The following is an 18,699-nucleotide window of genomic DNA, read 5'->3' as shown; positions in this document are numbered from 1 at the left end:
GAACTAGAATCATGGATGGTTGTGAACTACCACCATGTGGGTGCTGGGAATTGAACCCAGGTCCACTGCAAGAGCAGCAAGTGCTCTTACCTGCTGAGCTGTTTTTCCAGCCCTTCTTTTCTTATAAAAAAATATTTATTTTGTGCGTATGTGTGTGTTCCTGTGTATATCGGTATGCACCACGTGTATGCAGGAGCCTGTGAGGCCAGAAGACAGTATCATTTCCTCTGGAACTGGACTTACAGGTGGCCGTGAGCCGCTGAGTCAGCACTTTCAACCCCTGGCTGTCTGTCCAGCCCTTACCTGGACGTTTGAGAGGAAACTTCCATTTCTACCAAACATCTGTGTGAACTGCTTAAACTCCTTTTCGAACTTCTTCACGGTGTCTGCCAGCTGCTGGATCTTGCTTTCTTTCTGTTTGAGACTCTGATATAATTCAGAGATCTAATGACAGGCATGTGAACAAGGAGAGATGAGTCATTAATTGCATCCACACAGGCTCATGGGGCAACATTTTCTAGAGGGAAACGGTACATGTGCATTTCCAGGGCAGTGTTGATGGGCAGAGTCCCATGTAATTCAAGAAAGTATTTGCAGGTAGTCTCCAAAACCAGACCCATAGACTGTTGCATCCCTGACCCGCGGTGATGGCCAGCCAGTCGGGGTGCGGCCTTGGCGCACTCTTTCATTGCTCGCTGTCAGACAGACACCTGTCAGCGCCTCACCGAATTTCTGCCAGCTCTGTCTCTGCCCTTCATCCCCAAAGAGTCCCCTTGGGTAACTGTCAGCGCACATGCAAGTGTAGCCAAACTAGGTGAACGCCGCTAAACTTAGACACCGCGATCAAGCTGTGTGTGCACACATGCGTGTCTGCAGCTTCCCCTGCTGCTCTGGCCCTCCCCCTTGAGACGGTCTCTCACCGAGCCTGGACTTGAGCTGCTAGCCTCCACTCAGCCCCTCATGCTTGTACAGCAAGTGCTCTTACTCACTCAGCCACCCTGCCAGTCCAGAATTTGTAATCCATGTGAAACAACCCAAAACCTAAGAGTGATCCCATTCAGTGTGAATACTGGCCAACTTCCACTCTCAACATTATACCCAGAAAAGCTCTTTCAGCCAGTTCTCACTTCATCTCATTTGCGTGTTTGTTTGGTTGCTGGTTTTTGAGAGTCCGTGGCCCAGGCTGACCTGGAACTAGCTACATAGCTCAGGATGACCTAGGCTTCTTGCCTCCACTTTCCAGGTGCTGGAATTTCAGGTGTAACACACACACACACACACACACACACACACACAGGCTCACACACATCACACACGTCCTATCTGTTTAGCAATCACAGTCTTTATCAATTCTTACCTAGGCTGTGATGCTTCCCACCTGATCCCACCCTGAGACCTCCCCTTACACAGGCGTGTTCCCTCCATGGAAGCTGGGATCATCCTGGATCTCACAGCAGCTGTATGGAGCCTGGTATCAGTTGGTGCTGGAAAAATACCTCTAGTTCAGTTTCAACGTCTCCAGGGGCTTTTTTTTTTTTTTTTTTTTTAAGGAAACTGGGGGCTCTGTATCTTCTGATACCTTTGTAGCTTCACACTCATTTCTCACCCATGTGCATCCTGTCCAACAAGACCGCACAGCACCTAGCTAACCCATGTGCATCTGGCAAGATGGTTCAGTACCTGCTTCTACCAGGGAACTTCCCTCATCCAGAAACTACCTTTTCAGTGCAGCCGCTCAAAGGCACCGCCTCTGGGAATCTTCCCTTACCGACATCAGGCACCCAGGCCCTCCAGTGCCATTGGTGCCCACCCGCAGCTCCTTCATCCCCTCACAAGCTGCTTTTAGTGTTGTTTTGTCCTTGTCCTCCACTAGAGTATTTGCTGAGACTGTGTCTCACCCCTTTATCCTCTGAACCCAGCGCGATACCTTAGACGGAAGACACTGGCTGAGTGTTGAATGATGGACAAGTGGCCATGAGGCCCGCTTGGCAGTCCCTCCCCCGCCCTGCTTCTAACCGGCTCCTGTTCTCGTGGTGCCCATCTCAGTCGATACCATCGCCAGTTCTCTGCCTCCTGAGCATGCCACTTGAACCTCAGAATGCCACCATGTTATCGGCAGTCCACTGGTGCAGGGATCACCGACACCATTTCCAGCATCTCGATTCCCTCAATATGAAATGCTTCTCGTGTGCCAGGCACAATGCCGAGAGTGCAAACGCATCCCCCGCGCCCATCTTCCACATCGCACTCACAAATGAGGAAATGGGGCAGAGAAGTGAAGTAGGTGGGTGGAGCCTGCAGGCTCAGGCCTTCTGGCTGCGGCAGCACCCTCACTATCAGCCTCGGACACACCATCACCTTCTCGTAAAGGTAACAGGCAATGGTACCTATTTTAATGGGAAATGCCACTCTGTTACATTTTTCACAAGCCAAACACTGAAACACATTAGTTCTAACTTTTGATCCTTAAATCCCTCCTGAAACAAGGCACAATATGCACGAGTAAAACAATAACTGGCCGGGCGGTGGTGGCGTAGAGCCAGGCGGATCTCTGTGAGTTCGAGGCCAGCCTGGGCTACCAAGTGAGTCCCAGGAAAGGCACAAAGCTACACAGAGAAACCTTGTCTCGAAACAGAAACAAACAAACAAACAAACAAACAAACAAAACAAAACAAAACAAAAACCCAATAACTGAACACACAGTGTCAGCTTTACACAGAAGGTCACTGCTGTCTTGATCCAACACCTCAGTCTCCAGACATTCCTGTGTCATACTCGGGAGTTCAGGCACTCTACTACTCCATTTCCTTAAACTACAGCATCCTTTATGCCAGCCTGTCTGGGCACATGCCCTCCTCCTGCATACTCTGTTTCCCTTTGGTGTCAGCCTGGGGAGCTGGAGAGACAGCTCAGTAGTTAAGAACACATACGGCTCTTGCAGAGGAGCTGAGTTCAGTTTCTAGATCCCATGTTGGGCAGCTCACAGCTGCCTATTCTCCAGATCTGACACACTCTTCCAGCCTCCCCACATACCTGCACTCATGCACACACTCCCCATACACATAATTAAAAATAAATCAAGAAGCCTTCCACAGTTTCCCAGAGTGCCTTGCTGCAGCCACACAGCATTATTGTGTTCCAGAAGGCACGGCCACTTATCTATTCATATTTCCATGATTCTTCATGGAGAGGCTATGTCTTCTGTGACTCAGTGTCCCTAACAATGAACCTTACACCTTGCATATACTGTCTGTTCAATCAGTGGATGTAGCATAGGGAGAATACAAAGAACCCACAGTTCCTAGGCAGCAGGTCTGTGGCCAGTTACTGCTGAGTCGGGATTGCTAATTTTCTCCTGGCTGTGACCCCGAAAAGCACACACCCACTGTGATGTGGAATTGGACATCACAAAATAATCTGCAGTGGAAAACTTCTTCTCTGACAGCAGGCCTGAAAAGTCTTCCAAAATGGTCCTGCAACATAATTAACTTCCATAATAACTGCTCCTTAGCGCTAGCCCTTATGGATGCTGTGAACACTTCAGGAACCATGACAGGCTTGACAGCCATGGTCAGTGAGTATGTATGAAGTTAGTCTGTGTTTATCAGGTTACAAAGCGTCTCCAAGGCAGCTTAGCTCTACATCAAAGTTCACGAAGCCCATAGTACTTAGAACAGACTTTCGATTGCTGTAATGCTCTTACTGATCTAATTTTAAAATGTCAAACAGTTAGTAGGTACTCAGTAAGGACGAAGGGTACGTGCAAAGGCTGTGGAGTGGACGGGCTGTGGAGTGGGCGGGCTGTGGAGTGGGCGGGCTGTGGAGTGGACGGGCTGTGGAGTGGACGGGCTGTGGAGTGGACGGGCTGTGGAGTGGACGGGCTGTGGAGTGGACGGGCTGTGGAGTGGACGGGCTGTGGAGTGGGCGGGCTGTGGAGTGGACGGGCTGTGGAGTGGACGGGCTGTGGAGTGGACGGGCTGTGGAGTGGACGGGCTGTGGAGTGGACGGGCTGTGGAGTGGACGGGCTGTGGAGTGGACGGGCTGTGGAGTGGGCGGGCTGTGGAGTGGACGGGCTGTGGAGTGGACGGGCTGTGGAATGGATGGGCTGTGGAGTGGACGGGCTGTGGAGTGGACGGGCTGTGGAGTGGGCGGGCTGTGGAGTGGGCGGGCTGTGGAGTGGGCGGGCTGTGGAGTGGGCGGGCTGTGGAGTGGATGGTAAACCACTGAGAGTGCTGGCTTGAGATCCAGTTTGCCACTAACTGGTTACACACTTCAGGCTTCTTTGATCTTAGTTCATCTGCAGGAGGTCATAAACCCAAAGAACTGAAAGGCACCTTCCAGCTCAAAGGTTCTATAACATCAAGGGTATAAATGGCCACTAGTAGAAAAGCATGTGCCTTTAATCAGCTTACATGGGACCAGAGAAAGCATGAAAAAATATAGTAGCTAAGTGTCAGCAATTGCCCCCCCCCACCCCACGTGGTACCACGACTCACCTGCTGTTCTAGTTGGAAGTTCTTCTCTAAAACTAGAAGCATGTGGTCCCGCAGGGCTGCCTGCTCATGTTCCTGCAAATTCCCCCTCTTGCCCTTCAATACGAAGCAAAAGTGAAGTCCAGTTATTGAGAAGCTCCCCAAACGAGGCAGGTGACAGGTACGCAGTTAACACAGAACCTCAGCAACTTTGCCAACTTAGTTTCCTAATGTAATTTTTTTTTTCTAGAGAGATGCAGGAAAAATGACTCCACTGGGTCCTTTCTCAGCTTTAGAATTCTCCAGCAGCCAGGACCAAATAAGCTTACAAGACACTGAATCAGGCTGCTATCAAAACTCTGCTGCGGACTTTCTTTCTGCCTTGGTGCAGATATGGCCGCACTCAGCCATCCCCATGCATGGTCTCCACCACTCAGCCATGCCCATGCATAGTCTCTGCAGATTGGTTTTAAGCCTGGGCCAGTTCCCCCTTCTCCAGAGCACACTTCTATATGCCCTGCTGCAGGGGGCAGTGAGCCTGCAGCCTGCTTTTAATTTTGGCTTGTGCAAATTTGTTGCACTCAGAGTCACACATTTGAGAGAAGGAATGGTTCCATTCCCCTGACAGTTACACTGCTTATTGGCTGACAGTCTACTGCTAATAAAAGCAAAGATCCATATTTCCCTGTTTCTAGGCGAACATACATCTGCATCTTTCCTTCAGTGGAGAGCTGGCCCCTTGGTAGCCAGATGCTCCAAGGAAAATTTCAGAGAACAACTCCCCTACCAATGCTTAGCTCTCCACACTAAGGTTAGCACTAGAACACAGCTCAGCTGGAGGCGGAGTCTGATTGTAAAGTCTTTTCAGCACTAGATGCAATGCTACCACACCACACGAGAGGTAAACCCTGACCCTTCTGTAGCTAACATAACCACCGGTTCTCACAATCTATTTCAAGGCTCCTATTGATAGACATGGTGGGGGGGGGGTGCCAGGGATTAACCAGCAAGCTCCTAATGTGCTCTACCACTGAGCTATACTCCAACTAGTCAAATTTAATTTATTTTTTAAACTATAAAATGTACTTATGTTAAAAATATAACTGGGATAATCAGACTCATAGAATATACGGGTTATACTCAGCATCTATTCTGATCAAATGGAATCTGCCAAAAGTAGAGGTCAAACTTTGTTCTCTCTAATTTATTTTATACAACTTACTGAGTAATTACTTTAAAGCTGTTTTAACATATTGAAAATTATTTTAAAGCATGACTTCAAATCACTTTATTTCAGCAATTTCTTTCCCCAGTGCTAGGAATTCAACTCAATGTCTCTCTCACATCTGCCAGGCAGGAACTCTACTATGGAGCTATGCCCACAGCCTCAGATCTCTTTGTTTCAAAACATTTAGTGGTATACAGTGGTACCATAAATCCAGGAGTCACGGGAAGGATGACTCTGAAGAATTCTTAACCCTGGTAGACACACAGAGCAGAATCAGAAAGAATTACTGCCATGGTTAGATTTATGTGAGAGCCTGGTTAGGCTATTATATTCAATGACAACTAGTCTAGGTGTAGACACGATTACAACTGGTCAACCTTAGGTAAAGATAACCCAACTATAATGTGGGTGGGCCTTGTCCAGTCAGCTGAAGGCCTAGGTACAGACTTCTCATGACCTCAATACAGAAATTCCAGCCCAAGAGTTCAGACTGCTGGGTTGATATGCAGATATGAGGCACATGAACCCCACAGCAGCAGAATGAGTCTTCCCTACACATCTATATGAACATAACATATACATGTGCAAATATGTATGCATGTAGGAGTTCTGCTTCTCTGGAAAGCCCTAACTCCATTATAGTCCTAAAGTTCTAGTGTCCTTCTGTCCTTTTGCATCCTGAATAGAGTTAAAGAATAAAACGAACTCACCAGTGAATTACAGAGGCAGAGATGAAGATGACCCAAACCTCACCTTGACAGTACAGCCGTAGTGCTTAAAGGGACAGTCTTGTTCAGCCTCAGGACACACAGTAAGGTGTTCATTCACCTACAAAATGGGACAGCCTATGCTGTGGGAACACATAGATGCTTCAACTGTTTGGTATGATCAGGGAACCAAGGGCCACTTGGGAGGAAGTGAGGGACAGCAGGAGACACTCTGGTGAAAACAGGAGGGTATGCAAGGGACGGCCCCAGAAGACAGGCAGAGTCATCACAGGGTGATGGAATCCTTAGGCCTTTGTCTACAGTTCTCATCAAACCCACACCACAAGGATTGCTAAATGTTTCCTCTATACTGTTTACTCACCTCGGTTCTCGGAATAGTCCGCAGACACTTGTTGGGACAAGACACTGGGTACGCAGGACACACGTTTTCCTCATGATCCTGAAACAGAGAGTGGGAAACAAAGCCAAGATCTCTTGCCTCAAGGTTCACACATACAGCTCTGGAGAGACACATCATGTGGCTTGCTCTCTGTAGGCAATTATAGCCCAGTTTCAAAAAATGATTAGAGATGCCTGCTTTCCTGATGTAAATTAATTCAACTAGATTAAAATGTCTGAGTGTCTGAAAGATCAGAAGGCTTGGGGCACAAAAAAGGCAGCCTGGGGATGGACTAGCAAGGCCCTCTACACATGTAAGAGCGCCCATGGTCTCCATGTTGATATCCTGCTGCTCCAGCCAGATAACAGAATCCAGAAGCAGCCATTACCATCACCTCCACGTGACCCAGGCCTTGCATCTCACCTCCCATATTTGCAGCAGGGGCTCAATGCTATTGTCATCAACAGTAAATGCAGAGTCCCACTAAGGAAAAGGCTTAGAGTTCTTTGCAGAATCTCAAACTTCTCCCTTCTCTCTCCCCTATTTGAGAACTACCTATTTATGCAGTCAAGGATGAGCTTAAACTTCAGATCTCCTGCCTCCACTTTTCAAGCTGAGAGAACAGGCATGTATCACTTGATTTGTGTGGTAAGGATCAAACCTACGGCCTTGTGAATGTTAGGTGAGCATGCTACCAACTGAGCAACTCCAACTCCAGCCCCAGATGATACAAATCCACGTCTTTTTAGAGACAGAGTCTTGTGTAGCCCAGACTGGCCTAATGCTAAGAAGCCAAGGATGAACTGCTCATCCTGGCTCCAAGTGCTGGGATGAGAGGTATGAGCCACCATGCCTGGTTTATGCCATGCTAGAGACCAAATCCAGGGCTTTCTGCACGCTAGTCAAATACCCTATCAACTGAGCGACATCCCCAGCCAGGTAAATCCTTTCCTTGGTCCAAATTCAGTACAAATAAGAAAAGACTGCACTTCTGAGTCCCATCTAAGCTGCATGCATGGCCACCCACTGCTCTCACCTGCAAGTTGGTGACCACCACGTCTCTTTTGCAGTAAAAGCACTTCTCCTCTCGGAACCGGCAGTACGCGCTCAGATGCTCCTTCACGTCTTTCCGGAGCATGGCTTCACGGCAGCTCTCATTGGGGCAGGGCATAGTTTGGAAGGAGCAGTGCTGAAGATGGTCCTGCATCAGGTGACAGCAGCCCCAGGGGTGGGGCCAGTGTGGGGCACAGCTGGGCAGAAAGCCAAGGGCCAGCTGGGCTGGACCCTCCCCAGCTGTCATGGAGACCCACTGCCTCTTCTGAGGCCAAGGGCAGAAAGGCTGCTGGGGCTGGCACTGTGAAAGCTGGTCTGGCTTGTCAGGAATAGGAGATTGAGTGGGGTAGGGTCTGGGAGGGTGTAGGGGCGATAACATGAAGTTTGTTTAGAGAATCCAGTCCTGCTCCTGTATGAAGTACCAGGTCATGCAAGTTCTTTCCAGCCTTTCCAGTGAGTGTGGCAGGTCTCTGTGGGATTTCTGTTCGTGTTTTTCCCATCCCCATCCCAGCACCTTCTATTAATCTCTGCACAGCAGAGGCAGGACAACCAGAAGGAAGGGAGCAGCTGACTCCACAGAAGTGGGGTTCAGACCAACAATGGAGGAGACACAAGGAGAGAGAAGGTAGGTTCTTGGGCAGGAAGAGGACGGTCAGGCTTTGTTCAGTTAGATAACCTGGAATGTTCTTAATCAGGGCAGGAGTGAATTGAAGGTATTTATTCAGGGCTTGTCACAGGAGACACTGAAAACACCTCATGACTCCAAGTTACTGCGACCCTGCTGAGGCACAAGAACCCGTCTCCACAGGACACTTTCACACAGCTGGCCCACTGAAGCCCACGGCCCAGATGTGGCCCCCGCTCATTTATCTCCATGACCACCTCTCTTTCTGAGCTGCTTCACTCACGTACTGCTGGTTTGCTCTGAAGGGGGACGGGGAGGAACTGGGAGCCACGCAGAGCCTGCATACTGTCTGGCTGCTTTGTTTAAGTACCAGGTGTGGTGGTGCACACTTTTAACCTTAGTACTAAGTGGGCAAAGGCAGATGGATCTCTGAGTTCAAGAAGCCTGGTTTCTACAGTGAGTCCCAGGTCAGTCAGAGGTACATAGTGAGACGCCATATATATTTTAAAAAGTAAAATAAAATAAAAAGTTCCGTTACATGTATTTGTGAAGGGCGGGGTGCAGGTGGCATGGTGGTGTATTTGTGGAGGTCAGAACATGACTTGTAGAAGTTTAGCTTTCTTCTATCATGTAGGTTCCAGGAGTCAAACTCGGTCACCTGCCTTGGAAGCAGGCATTTTTCCTGATGAGCCACTTCACCTACCCTATGTCAGGCTCTTAATGGAGGGGCGGGCTGAGGACTGGGAGATGCAAGCCTAAGTCATTTTTCTACTGACTCTTTCTAAGATTGTATTTATTTAATGTGTATGGGTATTTTGTCTGTGTACCACATGGGTGCCTGATGCCCAAGGAGACCAGAAGAGGGCACTGGATCCCCTGGGACTGGAGTTAGAGATGGCTGTGAGCCACCATGTGGGTGCTGGGAACTGGAACGAGGGTCCTCTGGAAGAGCTGATGCTCTCAACTGCTGAGCCACCTCTCCAGCCCCTACTATTAGCTCTGAACAGAAGCCGTTTGCTGCCTGTTCTCAAAGGAAAGCAACCGAGGAGTAGTTTTTCTTTCTCAGCATGAGAAAAGTTATTTCCTTTGCCTTTTGAAAACCCAGACTAACTTCCTGATAGTCTCCTTGACTCACCTGAACTGCTAACATCCCCCACCTCACCACACAAGCTGCTGGAGACAGGATGGAGAGCATTTGGCAAACAGCTGTAGAAAGCAGATCCTGCTCCCCACAGCCTGTGAGTGCTCCCCACAGCCTGTGAGTGCTCCCCACAGCCTGTGAGTGCTCCCCACAGCCTGTGAGTGCTCCCCACAGCCTGTGAGTGCTCCCCACAGCCTGTGAGTGCTCCTCACAGACTGTAAGTGCTCCCCACAGCCTGTGTGTGCCCCCCACAGCTTTCTGTGGTGGTGTTCCAAGCCCATTGTTTTTCTGGCTTGGTGACAACACAGCTGGACAAGAAGCCTCGTCCAGAATCTGTCACTCAAATGAGCGGCAACAGGCTGTTGCACACAAAACAAGAGTCCTGTGAGCTCCCCCAGGATGACAAGGAAATCTCTACACATTTATCATCCCAGGGCCCAGGGTGGGTGGTGTGTCTGTGTATCTGTCTCTCACTTTGTGTGTGTGTGTGTGTGTGTGTGTGTGTGTGTGTGTGTGTGTGTGTGAGAGAGAGAGAGAGAGAGAGAGAGAGAGAGAGAGAGAGAGAGAGAGAGTGTTAGTTTTCTGGAGGCTTGATAAAGGGCTGAGTCATCTGCCATGCATGTTCCAAACTGTGTGGGTGTGAGGGGAAAATCTCAGCAGCTGCCAAGCAATTCCCTGGAAGCTAGAGGCGGCTGAGTCACTTGTGGTAAGATTGAGCCTGATAGGGGCTGTGCCTTCCTCAGCCTGATGGGATGAGCTGTCTTACAGGACTCCACCTCCTTTACCTGCACTTCCCTGACACCTCTGGTCCACCAGTGCCTACTAGCAGAGCACATCCTGTGTGGCCTGGCTCAGTCTCTGTCACGGGTCACAACATAGACCAGAACGCATAGTCCCCAGCACCAAGAGACAAAGCAAAGGCTTGGAGGGAAGGGCTGTGCTGTGGGATGTCCTGTATGCTGTGAATATATGTTGCTTTGATTGATTGATAAATAAAATGCTTGACCCTCCCAGTTGTGCCCTGTGCCAGTCAGCCTGCCTCTCACCCTGGGGTCCCACAATTATGCATCCATGCTGGATGGTTTTTTCCCTTTTGTTTTTTTTTTTTTTTTTTTTTTTTGTTTGTTTGGTTTTTTGAGACAGGGTCTCTCTGTATGTAGCCCTGGCTGTTCTGGAACTCACTCTGTAGACCAGGCTGGCCTTAAACTCACAGAGATCTGCCTGCCTCTGCCTCCTGAGTGCTGGGGTACTGGGAGTGTTCTTTTTGCCTGCTAAGTCCTGTACCCTCTTCTTGATTCAATGATCCCATAATTACAGCCTCGTATACAGATGGTGCTCCCTCCAGGCTTGGAGCTTGTTTGGTGCTCACGGTCCTGCCACATTGGGGACAGTCTGAGAGGAACCCAGAGAACCCTTTATGTGGCTCAACCAGGGCCCATCACGGAACGGTTAAGTGGGTGTCACCAGAAGGATGGCATGGGCAACACTGGTCCTAAGTGATACCAACCTGGAACCGTCCCAGAATGATCCTGGCACTGCACCCGGGGGCGTTTTTGCAGTAGACATATAAATTGAGGACCTCTCTTTTGCAGCAGTTGTCTTTGAACACCTAAAATGCAGACATGACCAGTCACATACCCTCCAGTGCACTGCAGTGGTGCAAAGGAAGCCATGGTGAGGTCGGTCTTCAAGTCTGTCTCAGCGGATGGAAACTTCCAGGCAGTGGCTGAAACGGAAATGTCACAAGGCCACTCTGAAAGTAAAGGCTGCCTCAGACACACACTTCTAGGAAGACACATTAACTCAACCCTCATCAGAGCGCACTGCAGCTAGGGGAAGCACAGCGTGAGCCTGACCCCAGACAGTCAAAAGTCAAGAGGAGGCTGAGACCAAGGTTGAGGGTTGTTTCCCACTCTGGTGTAAGTGTTGGTACCCCTGGAAGGTGCTGGTTGGTTATTCCAGCACAAATTGTGTATTGGTTGCTTCCTCTATAAAGAGTCAGAGGGTAAATACTGTTAGCTTGGCAGGTCACAAGGCAACCATCCCTGAACTCGCTCTGTAAACCAGGCTGGCCTGGAACTCACAGATTCACCTGCGTCTGCCTCAACCCTGATATCTAAAAGACTTACACAAGTAGACACAGCTGTGCTCCAATAAAACACTTATGGACACAGGCAGTCGAATAGTGTACAATTTTCATGTGCCACAAAACATTATTCTTTGATTTTGAATTTTTAGATGACTTATTTATTTGTATAAGTGTATGTGCCTGGATGAGTTTACAAGCACCATGTGCATGAAGTTACCTCTAGAGGCCAGAAGAGGGCGTTAGAGCCCCTGGAACTGGAGTTACAGACAGTTGTGACCTGCCCTGTGGGTGCTGGGAACTGAACCCAGGTCATCTGCAAGAGCAGAAAGTGTTCTTAACAGCTGAGCTGTCACTCCAGCCCCCTTGGTTTTTAAAATAAATTATTTTAAAGTAGTTTAAGATTCACAAGAGGTTGCAAAGATAGCATGTTTTTATGCCTCTTTTTTCATGAATATTTATGAATGTGAAAGCCATTCTCTTAGTTTAGAGACAAAACTGATAGAACTTGCCCAAGGTTGTAGCATGCCTGTCCCTGACAAACACACTGAGAACCACTTGGCCCTCTGGAAGGCAACTACTGGGAAGGGGCTGGTGAGTCAGACCAGCTGCTCAGGGAAAGCTTCAGGAGGAGGCAGAGATTGAGCTCCTGAAACACAAGGAGAAAAAAAAAAAAACAAAAAAAAAAAACTGAACTGAAGAGACATTTTCAGAGAGAAAAATCTCCACGACCCTGAGTTAGACAGTGGTTTCTTAGGCACAGCAAAAGGACAAGAAACAAACAAAATCGAAAGAACAATAAACAACCACTGTGTCAGGGTAGTTTTTCTCTATTTGACACAAAGCAGAGTCACCCAGAAAGAAGATCTTAACTGGAGAATTGCTGGGGTCAGAAGGTCTGTGGTCATGTCTGTGAGGTATTTTCTTAATTGCCAGTTGATGTGGGAAGGCCCAGCCCACTGTGGGAGGTGCTATCCCTACCCAGGTGGGCCTGGACTGTCTAAGAAAGGTAGCTGAGCAAGCCAGAAGCAGCCAGTAAGCGGGTCTGTGGTTTTTGTGGCCTGGGAGCTGCAGAATTGATGAGGTTGAGGGCAGTTGTGGCTTGGCTGGGTGTGCCAGAATCGAAGCCCTTGGAGAGAGGCCAGGAGGCCATTGGCAAATGTGCAGCCTCGGTGCAGAGACATTGGAGATGTCGGGACCCTGGGAAGACTACCAAGGACAATGGCAGGTTCCTGAACCTACTGGACAAGCTGTATGTTGTGGATGGCAGAGCCAAAGAAGTGTGTCTGCCCGAGCCATCTCTGGTACAGAACATAGTGAGTCTCAGACGTTAGCCACTGAACTTTTTATACTGTTGAAATTTGTTTATGCTTTGATCCAACTGTTTCCTGGCTCTTCCCTCTTGGAGTAAGAAATATTTAACTTTTTTTTTTTTTAAACAGGAGCCCACAGGTTTTATTTGTTTTTGTTTTGTTTTTTCTTTCAAGACAGGGTTTCTCTCTGTAGCCCTTACTCTGTAGACCAGGCTGGCCTTGAACTCAGAGATTGGCCTGCCTCTGCCTCCCAAGTGCTGGGATTAAAGGCGTGTGCCACCATTGCCTGGTGATGCACCCACAGTTAAGAGATTGGGTATTTTAAAAGAGATGTTGAACTTGTTAAGTGTTTGAGTGTTTTAAAGATGGTGGGACTTGTAAAGTTTTAATTTGTTTGATATTAGTATTAACGTAATCTTGGAGACAAAAAAGGGAACTGTTAATGGTTTAATAGTGATGTATCTGTGTGTCAAGCTGACAAGGGGTCAGTTGGGCTGGTTAGGGTTTTTCTGTCAACTTGACATGAACTAGGGTCATCTAGAAGAGGGAGCCTCAACTAAAGAGCTGCCTCCATCAGACTTGTCTGTAGGCAAGTGTGTGGGTCATTTTCTTGACTGATGATTGACGTGGGAGGGCCCAGCTCACTGCGGGCGGTGTCACCCCTGGGCTCTATAGGAAAACAGTCTGAGCAAGCCAGGAAGTAGCTCTGCTCTCTGGCCTCTGCCTCAGCTCCTGCCTCAGCTCTTGCCCTTCTAGATGATGGTTTGTAACCTGGAAGTATAAGGTGAAGTAAACATTTTCCTCAAGTTGGTTTTGATCATGGCGTTTATCACAGCAACAGAGAAGCAAACTAAGACAACAGCAAAACCCACAAATAAAGAAAAACAGATACACTAAATTTCAACAAATTGAAAACTATCTGCTTCACAAAAGACACCACCAACAAAATGAAAATAAATCATGTAGTAAGAGAAAATATTGGCAAATCTGATAATAAAAAACCTAGTATCTAGATTATAACAAAGGACTTGTAATAATTCAGCAATTAGAGACAAAAATTCAGTTAAAATGGGCAAAGGTGGGGCTGGAGAGATGGCTCAGTGGTTAAGAGCATTTGTTGCTCTTGCAGAGGAACATTGTTCAGTTCCAGCACCCACATCTGGCAGCTCACAACCACCTTTAACTCCAGCTTCAGGGGATCTGATGCCTCCTTCTTGCCTCCATGGGTACTGCACTGACACCAGCCAGCCAGCCAGCCAGACACACACACACACACACACACACACACACAGATAGATACACACACACACAGAGAGAGAGAGAGAGAGAGAGAGATACACAACACAGAGTCAGACAGACAGACAAATAGAATCTTACAAGGCATTCTAACAGAGAAGATACACAGTGGGGCAGCTAGGCTGATAGTGTCACCAGCCGTCAACGAAAGTGACTCAAACCTGGATAAATCAGGCTTCACATCTATAGGAAGGTGCATCAGAAAGGCTGAGAACTCATTTTGATAAGGATTTGCTACCTAGAACCATCATGCACTGTGGTAGACAGTACAAAAGGGGAAACTGTTTTACAAAGCAGACTAGCAGTTGTTGAAATGTTAACCCGGTGGACAGTGGTGGCACACGCCTTTAATCCCAACACTCAGGAGGCAGAAGCAGCCAGATCATTGAGTTCAAGGCCAACCTGGTCTACACAGTGAGTTCCAGGACAGTCTGGGCTAAACTGAGAAACCCTGTCTCAGATAGATAGATAGATAGATAGATAGATAGATAGATAGATAGATAGAAAGAAAGAAAAGAAAAAAGGAAAAAAAAACCCTCCCCCCCCAAATCAAATCAATTAATTATAAAAAAGAAACATTAAACCCAGTGCTGCCATATTACTTGGGAGTTCCAATCTCAGGTACATGTGGAATTGATCATCTGGGTTGCACACATTCTGAAGCCAGCATGTAACAGCAATGATAGCTTCTTAAAGTAGACTTTAGGGTCATGGATATAATCATCAATATGAACTATATCTTTTCCCCAGGGCTGGGAATTGAGTTCCAGCTTGGTAAATAAGGACCACATAAACCACACCCTCAGCTCCTAATATGAGATACCAACTTTTCTTGGAGTGCTGGGGTAGATATAGGTACATGTATACATCTCGTGTGTGTGTGTGTGTGTGTGTGTGTGTGTGTGTGTGTGCGCGCGCGTGCGCGCGCGCCTGCATGTATGTCTGTGTACCATGTACATGCAGTGCCTGTGGAGGCCAGAAGAGGGCATTGGGTCCCCGGGACTGAAGTTACAGTTGGTTGTGAGCCACTATGTGGATACTGGGACTGAACTCACTGCTCTGGAAGAGCAGCCAGTGCTCTAACCATTGAGCCATCCCTCTCCCCAGCCCCATATTTCAAAAATTTAAGCTTTGTATGTGAGTATTCACAACAGCATTATTCATAGTAGTCTAAAAAGTAGACACAACACAAATGTCTACTAACTGCTGATAGAGAAACCAAATGTGGTATATCCACACAACAGAATAGTATACAGCAATAAAAGGGAGTTGGAGTGCTAACACAGTCAACCCCATGGATGAGCCTTGAAAACCTGTTGAGTGGAGGAACTCGGACAGGAAAGGAAGGATTCCATTTATGTGAAACACCCAACACTGCAGCTAAATCAAGGCAGAAACTAGACTGTGGCTTTCCCAGGCTTGAGAGGTGTGGGAAGGTAAGAGCCAATGGGCAAGGGATTTCTTCTTGGGGGTCACTACACATCACAATGGCTACATGATTCTCAAAACAGCCCATCGAACCAGACATTTGAAAGGGAAACTTTATAGTCTATGAACTATATCAATAAAGTTGTTATTAAACAGAACAATATGTCTTAGGGATTAGCCAGAAGGGAAGGTGAACCCCAAGAAATGGGTGTTCTACCTTTTCCAGGAGCTTGATGTGTCTGGAGCTAGTGTAGGAAAGTGGTGAGACCTGGGTGTGGTGTGGTCGGTAAAACCCACATATGCTCCAGTCAGACAGGAGAAGGGTCTGATCTGACCCACAGAAGAGGACTACGGGCCCCAGATACTGTCCTGTTCCAACCTGGATGTCAACTCTGAATGCTGCTGCTTTCTCCAACACCCAAGCCAAATCGGTGACCTGCTCACCTCCTGGGGCTTGATGACCTCCTTGTCTACAGGGCAGATCGGCACTGCGTTCAGTTCTCTGGAGAGGAAAGTAAAGATGAGGCAGAAGTCAAGTGTTCAATCTTCACAGTCCTTCCAAGAGCACAGGCACCCAGCCACACATCAGCCCTGAGTGCCCAGTCCCTGTATTGGCACAAGATGTGCATGCTACCCAGGCGGCAGCCCCGAGCCAGCTTCAGCAACTTCATAGTCTTACAGCCTTCCTGGAAAATGCCTACCTACCCACCAGCATGCCATCAAACACAAGTCCCCCAGCTGTTGTCGAGGTCCCATCCCTGTCCAACATGCTATACTATAGCCTGCCTCCTTAGATGGGGACATGCTAGAGAGCAGACATCAGACCCACACCACCTGTGGTTCTTCACCTCAGAACCTGGAGCTTAGTCTAGCAAACCAGCCTGAACACAGAGGTGTTGAAAGTGCAGACACGTGGAATGAGTGAGAATGGGCTCTGCAGCCCCTTTCAGAGCCTGGCAGGCACATCTATAGAAGCCCCCAAGCCTGCTTTCATGTCTCTCTGGGTCTCTCTGGGCATGACCCAGATTGCTATGATTTTGATGTGAAGTATCTCCCCAGTCCCATCTGTTAAATAAAGGCATGGTCCCCAGGGTGGTGCGGTTGGGATGCCTTAGCTCTGGAATCAACTAAGACCTGCATTTGGGCGGATTCTTTCCAGGAAGGATTCCTGGGCGGGGGCTGTGGGGAAGCCCTTCCCTTGGAAAGGGCAGCACCTTCCTGCCTGGATAGAAAGCATCCCCAGGGAAAAGCTAGCTGCCTGCCTGCCTGCTGTCACCTCCTGTTAGTACATCTACTCTGTCCTTCACCCGCTGCAGCGGCCAGCTTCTTCAACCTTCAGATGTGTACTGGAGACCAGTGGCTCTCCAGGAATCCCCCAGGCCTTCCGAGCCTGTCTGGGGGCTGCTGCGGCATCCAGCCTGGCAGACTAAGCAACTGCCAGGTTCTCAGCCTTCCCACATGCAAGCAGACACTGTTGGCTTGCCCAGACTGCATTGTGAAAACCATTCCAGTAACCCCCCTTTTAATGTACATTCATTCTACAGGTTCTGTTCCCCTAGAGAACCTAATGTGTGGTGGAGCCCTGGAGAAGTGGAGCCTAGTGGGGACTCATAAGGGTGTGCTCATGAAGGGGATGGAGGGACCAGGCCCCTTCCTCTCCCTCCCTTTTACTTCCTGGATGATGGAGTACTGTCTGGCTCCAGATGTCATCCTACTCTGGCGTGCCTGCTTTGTTACAGTTCCAAAGCAATGGACCTGTCAATCACGAACTGGCACCCCCAAAACTATGAGCCAAAGTGTACCCTTCCTGAGCTAATGACCTTGAACCTTTTGATGGAGTGATGTTACTGCATGGACAGCCCCGTGGCAGTCAGGTCCCTTACAGACACGACAACCTGCTACCTCAAACATGTATTCATCAGGGCAGCCACAATACAGACACCATGAGTCCTCTCCAAGACAGCTATGGTGATAGACTGTGTCTGCATGACAGGTGTAGTATGAATTTTAAGGCAGGGTGACTGTCTGTGAAGGAGTCGCAAGCAAAGAGGACTACACTTCGGTTCTCAGCCAGGAGCCTGGGACAGCGCCTCTCAAGCCACAACAACTCCCCCTAACCTCAATTACAGCCCCACGGCCACAGCAGGCTCAGACTCCAGCTGTCTGGTCAGCTGCAGTCAGAGCTGCAGGTCCTGCCGACTCACCTCAGAGACAGGATGCAGTGCTGGCAGAAACGGTGCCCGCAGCCCGTCTGGTGGGGGTTGTGAAGCACTGAGTGGCAGAAGGCACATCTGTAGCGGTCTTCCAGAGGCTCCACAAATTGGTAGTCTGTGTCAGGTTCAAAGTCCAAGGAAATGGAGTTGCTGGAATTCTGTCGGATGAAGGCACAGGGGACACCCCCTTTTTCCTCTGATTGTGCCATTCTGGGGAGTCAAAGAGATGGAACACTTCACCGGAAAATACCCAAACAACAGTAGCCACCATGTGTGGATCATAATTAGCAATCATTACATTCATTACATCAGGATTCGAACAACTTCTTGCCACAGGGGGTCGCCTGCGAGGGTACAGATGGCTTGTAGCAAGGCTGTGTGATGGTCCCTCCTGGCTGGATCTATAATCCCCTTGAAGGCATTTCCAAAGGGATTAACTGAGAGAGGACTCACCCTAAATGTGGGCAGCACCATCACATAGACTGGGGTCCTGGGCCAAATAAAAGGAGCATGGATTTCCCCTTTCTCTGCTTCCAAACCCATGGAGATGTGAGCCAACAGCCTCAGGCTCCCACCACCATATCCATGCCTCCCTCCCCCCACCCGCCCCCCTGGGCCTCACCTGCCATGATTTGCTCTATCCTGTCTTAGTTAGGCTTTTTTTTTTTTTTTTTTTTTTTTCCCAATTTCTCTGAAGAGACACCATGACCACACCAAATCTTATAAAGAAAACATTT

The 18,699-nt window shown here is 48.6% G+C and overlaps 1 protein-coding gene across 5 annotated transcripts in view; it reads right to left on the bottom strand.

The window, feature by feature from the left end:
- Traf5 (TNF receptor associated factor 5) overlaps window positions 1-18,699 on the bottom strand; it is a 42,878-nt gene that overhangs the window by 4,197 nt on the left and 19,982 nt on the right. For 4 of the 5 annotated variants that reach the window (XM_036202704.1, XM_036202705.1, XM_036202707.1 and 1 more), the window contains 8 exons: window positions 17,954-18,172; window positions 16,194-16,251; window positions 11,134-11,235; window positions 7,844-8,008; window positions 6,790-6,867; window positions 6,454-6,528; window positions 4,497-4,589; window positions 304-444 (listed from right to left, as the gene is read on the bottom strand). In XM_036202704.1, the coding sequence (XP_036058597.1) occupies window positions 304-444; window positions 4,497-4,589; window positions 6,454-6,528; window positions 6,790-6,867; window positions 7,844-8,008; window positions 11,134-11,235; window positions 16,194-16,251; window positions 17,954-18,171 (930 nt within the window). In that variant the 5' untranslated portion in view covers window position 18,172. Of the gene's footprint in view, window positions 1-303; window positions 445-4,496; window positions 4,590-6,453; window positions 6,529-6,789; window positions 6,868-7,843; window positions 8,009-11,133; window positions 11,236-16,193; window positions 16,252-17,953; window positions 18,173-18,260; window positions 18,513-18,699 lie in introns of those variants that run through there. The other variant, XM_036202708.1, reaches the window with a different exon arrangement.

This window comes from Onychomys torridus, chromosome 11 (genome assembly GCF_903995425.1).
Source record: "Onychomys torridus chromosome 11, mOncTor1.1, whole genome shotgun sequence".
NCBI lineage: Eukaryota > Metazoa > Chordata > Mammalia > Rodentia > Cricetidae > Onychomys > Onychomys torridus.
This window is presented reverse-complemented; position numbering and strand designations above follow the sequence as displayed.